Source organism: Papaver somniferum, chromosome 4, assembly GCF_003573695.1.
Source record: "Papaver somniferum cultivar HN1 chromosome 4, ASM357369v1, whole genome shotgun sequence".
In the NCBI taxonomy this organism is placed as follows: domain Eukaryota; kingdom Viridiplantae; phylum Streptophyta; class Magnoliopsida; order Ranunculales; family Papaveraceae; genus Papaver; species Papaver somniferum.
The window spans coordinates 84,491,482-84,495,639 of NC_039361.1; the positions used below are offsets into that span (position 1 = coordinate 84,491,482).

At 37.4% G+C, this 4,158-nt stretch overlaps 1 protein-coding gene across 2 annotated transcripts; it reads left to right on the forward strand.

Moving 5' to 3' along the window:
• The first annotated feature begins 968 nt into the window (after positions 1–968).
• LOC113276070 (transcription factor BHLH089-like) lies at positions 969–3,589 on the forward strand. Of its 2 annotated transcripts, none has more exons than XM_026525665.1 (6): positions 969–1,677; positions 1,791–1,985; positions 2,155–2,220; positions 2,440–2,508; positions 2,620–2,691; positions 3,132–3,589. In XM_026525665.1, exons 1-6 carry the CDS (start codon positions 1,309–1,311, stop codon positions 3,213–3,215), a joined length of 855 nt encoding a protein of 284 aa, XP_026381450.1. In that variant the 5' UTR covers positions 969–1,308; the 3' UTR covers positions 3,216–3,589. The 2 variants fall into 2 exon arrangements, with proteins under 2 accessions (XP_026381450.1, XP_026381448.1); XM_026525663.1 differs by having other exon boundaries at positions 974–1,677; positions 3,088–3,589.
• The last annotated feature ends 569 nt before the right edge of the window (positions 3,590–4,158 follow it).

The window sequence follows — 4,158 nt, forward strand, 5'->3', positions numbered from 1 at the left end:
CCTTGCATGAAGTAAATATGTAACTGCAAGTTAGTTACTTTATTAATAGATTTTGTAAGGATATAAAGACATGATCTTATAAAGGTTCGGGTATCCAGTACAGGAAGAGTTTATATTACCCTAAGTGTAGGGTAATGATAAGGGTTCAACCAAAACTAAAGATAAGTTCTATAAATGCATTTATCTCTTTGTTTGACTTACCGTTTAATACATCAAGTAGAGAGTGTTTACTGATTTGAAAATTGGAATGATTGAAAACAGAATCTCTATTTCAATATGTGCTAATGGGAGTTTCTGTTGAGATTATTAGTCTCATATTGTCTGCGCAATCTAAGATCCTGCGGTTTATAATTCCTTAGGGCCTCTCCACTTATTGCCAATTGGTTTTGAGTTGGATACCCGTATTCTGACATGGTATCAGAACAGGCTATTTGCGACGAGTTATTGACCGCGCCTTTACTCCGCATCACCCGATTTATTGTTCACGTGTTAGACCCGACGAGACTACACGCGAGGGGGCGTGTTAAGATTATTAGTCCCACATTATCTAGGCAATCTAAGATCCTGCGATATATAATCTCTTAGGACCTCTCCACCCATTGTCAATTGATTTTGAATTGGATGTCCGTATTCTAACTGCTTCAGTCATGAACAAGCTAAATTAGCTAATGCGAAAAGTCTAAGACGGTGATCCGGAAGTGCTAATGAGTTCCAGACTGGAACACAGTGTTGTTGTCAAGATAAGCTGTTGCATTTGCATAGTTTAACCCGATGATACGAGCCAAGGAAAAGAGCAAATGTGGCGTTCCGACATTTCCAATTGGAATTTTTGCTTGTAACCAAAAGATACCGATCAGATACCTAATTACCCATGGTGGACCCCACATTCACTACAAGTGCGCTGAGCAAATCTGAGTCCATTTCGGGTCCGAAGGGTGCGACGTCACTCCGACCCTTATCAATGGCCCTCCCTTCATTACTCTCTCTCTCTCTCACTGTCTCCAACTCTATCGGCGAGTACCAGTAATTGGTCCACTCTCCATCTCCTTTCTTTCTCCAAAACAGTGACCTGTGGTCCAGTTCAGTGAGAGCAGTGAAGGATTCCAAACCACATCTCACTCTCTAAGTAAAAACGGCCATTCCCACAACATCAACAAATGTAGATTTACACTCTCAACTGAACTGGATCAACCTGAGTATTTCTGATTCCAAGTTTTTTTTTTTCATTTTTTTGTTAAGTACATTTTCAATGTCAAAAACTACTAGTATTAGAAATGTGAGGGTGTTCCTTTGATTTATTAATAAGAAATGGATCATACAACACTAATAAGTCAAGGTTTATTTTCATCATCTACAAATAACAACAACAATTCATCATTTACTAGCAACAATAATAATAGTAGTACTAGTTTAGCTGAGATTTGGCCATTTTCATTAGGAGTAGGAGGAGGAGGAGGGGGTGGAGAATCTAGTAATGGTATTTTTGGGAATTCTAAAAAGAAACATTTCTTAGAACATAATTTGAGTGGATTTGCGAATCAGAGTAATGGGTTGGCTGAAGAATCAACAGTAACAACAGATCAGAGTGGTAGAAGAAATAAGAGAAGAGATTTGGGATTGAACAATAAACCAACAACTTCTGAGGATGATGGTGATGATGAATTGACTAAGGAAATGGTAATTATTTCTCCCTGTTATTTTCAGCTGATTTAGAATTAGACTAGAAATGAGGCTGTTTTACAAAATTATCTGTTTAACTGCATCTGGGGTTTTGCATTTTTCATAAGCAGAAAGATAAGCGGTTGAAATCGTTGGGATCTAGAGAAGATAATGGCGATGTGAAGTCGGAGATGGAAGCGAGTTCGGGCGAGGGTAATAAGCCAGCCGAACAAACCAAAATAAAAAACGAACCCCCGAAGCAAGATTTCATTCACGTTCGAGCGAGAAGAGGTCAAGCTACTGATAGTCACAGTCTAGCCGAGAGAGTAATTTTCCATCTACTATTATTCATTTTTAATTTTGTACTCAGTACATCGTACAACTATAATGCTTGTTTGACCTTAATTAGGTTATTAGATCCTCAATATCTATAAATGCGTATTCTGGGAACTGTTTCATTTACAAGTTTTGCTTATAGATTTGGTTTTGAAACAGGCTAGAAGAGAAAAGATCAGTGAGAGAATGAGAATTCTCCAAGATCTTGTCCCTGGATGTAATAAGGTATTAAGATTTTTTCTCCATATTTTAGACAAGATCAATTGCTCGTTACCTTCGTACACGAAGCTAGTATTTTTAGCCAGTACTTTTGGAGAAAACTTTGTTGAAGTTTTGTGCAAGTTGCAGAACTCTGAACGGTTCTTGTGTCTTTCCGTTAACACGATTTTGTTACCAAGAAAAGTTGATCACAGATTCAGAGTAGGGTGAATTTTTGTTGTGCAGGTGATTGGGAAAGCATTAGTGTTGGATGAGATTATTAATTACATCCAATCTCTACAGCGTCAGGTTGAGGTATGTATTCGTCGTGTCCTTGTTGGTTCTGTTTTCGTTATGCTTACGACATATGTATGTTGTCACTTGTCCAATATGAGTCTGAGTCATATGCATTGCTGGATAATGCAGTTCTTGTCTATGAAACTTGAAGCGGTCAATTCAGGTCCCAGCCCAAGCACTGAAGGTTTTCAATTTAAAGATGTAAGTTTCAAAAACACCCATTTCAGATTCAATCTTGCTTGTATACTCAACTCGATGTACACAGTAACATAAATAGGATATTTCCTCGATATAAACCTAACAGAAACAGGTCATGCTAAGGGTCAAGAAGTTAGTTTTGGTCTATTACTTTCAAAGCATAATGTCTTATGGTTGTATATGTTTTGATCCAGCATTGTCAAAAGTATGTTTTACGATATTCTCATTGAATTTTAAAACCTTAAACCTCATGCTGAAATGGCAGACTTAATCCTATATGATTCGTTTTAACATAAGAGCATCAACTGGTTAGCTTGTCAATCTTATGTCTATAACCAAGAAAAATGAATATATTGAGTGGAGATACACAATGTAAAACAAGTATTATTTCTTTTACAGTTTGGTGCACAACAAGCATATGAAACAACTGGAGTAGTTTACAGGTCACAGGCGACAAGAGAATACATCCAAGGTGGATCCCCATCAGAGTGGTTACATATGCAGGTTGGTGGCGGTGGTGGTTATGAAAGAACAGCGTAACAACATAAACATTCCCCGCTCGTCAATGCCAATATCAGGGTATCATCTTCATCTGATTATCAAGTAACAGTTACTCCCTCGTCAACTTTCTTACTCCATTTCTACGTCATGCTACGGAGTTGTGTCTCTGTTGATATTTATTATTATTGTTATAATCGATAAAAGATGTGAGCACCCTCTCCATTGTTCTATGCATCCAAAATATCTCTCCATTCTTTATTATTCTTCATATGTATCATTAAAACAGGATTTTAGTTCCTGCTGCTATTGTATTAGTGTAAACTACAGAGAACCATCTGACAAAATGAATCGTCTTCCTTCTAACTCTCTAAGGATGAAATGCATCACTTCCTATTACCCAGTTTTTGTGTCATGTCTGTTAAGTAGTTTCGTCTTGAAGTCTGTTGAACAAGAACACACGTCTTATTTATCTACCAGAGGATAAATATGAATCTATCAATTGTTGCATTCCATTATTGCTCTTTATAGTCACCGAAATGGGACCTTTCTTCTGACGTTTCGACAAACAGCAAACTCATGAACCATCTCTTGAATTCCAGCAAATGCCACTAAAAACTCTGCAGCTTGTGATTGGTTCAACAGTTTCTTCACCACCAGTTCTAACGTCCTATACCTAAGTTTCTGAGCCTGATTGTAAACCCTGTCAATTTTCTTAAACTCAGAATAAACACAAGCCAAATCAGAAGCAATACTGCTGGTTCTCTTAGATGCTTTCTTAAAAGGAAGGGTGAAGTATACAATTAGCTTGAATTTCTGCCATTTCCTCATCAAGAATCAACTCTTCAGTACGAGTTTGTTTAATCAAATCTGACAAAACTCTTTCACTTCTTGAAAGTGGAGTACTAGCAGTAGTTCCAGAAGATGAAGAAGATGATTTCGGTGTACGTGAAAACGATTGAACAAGGGATA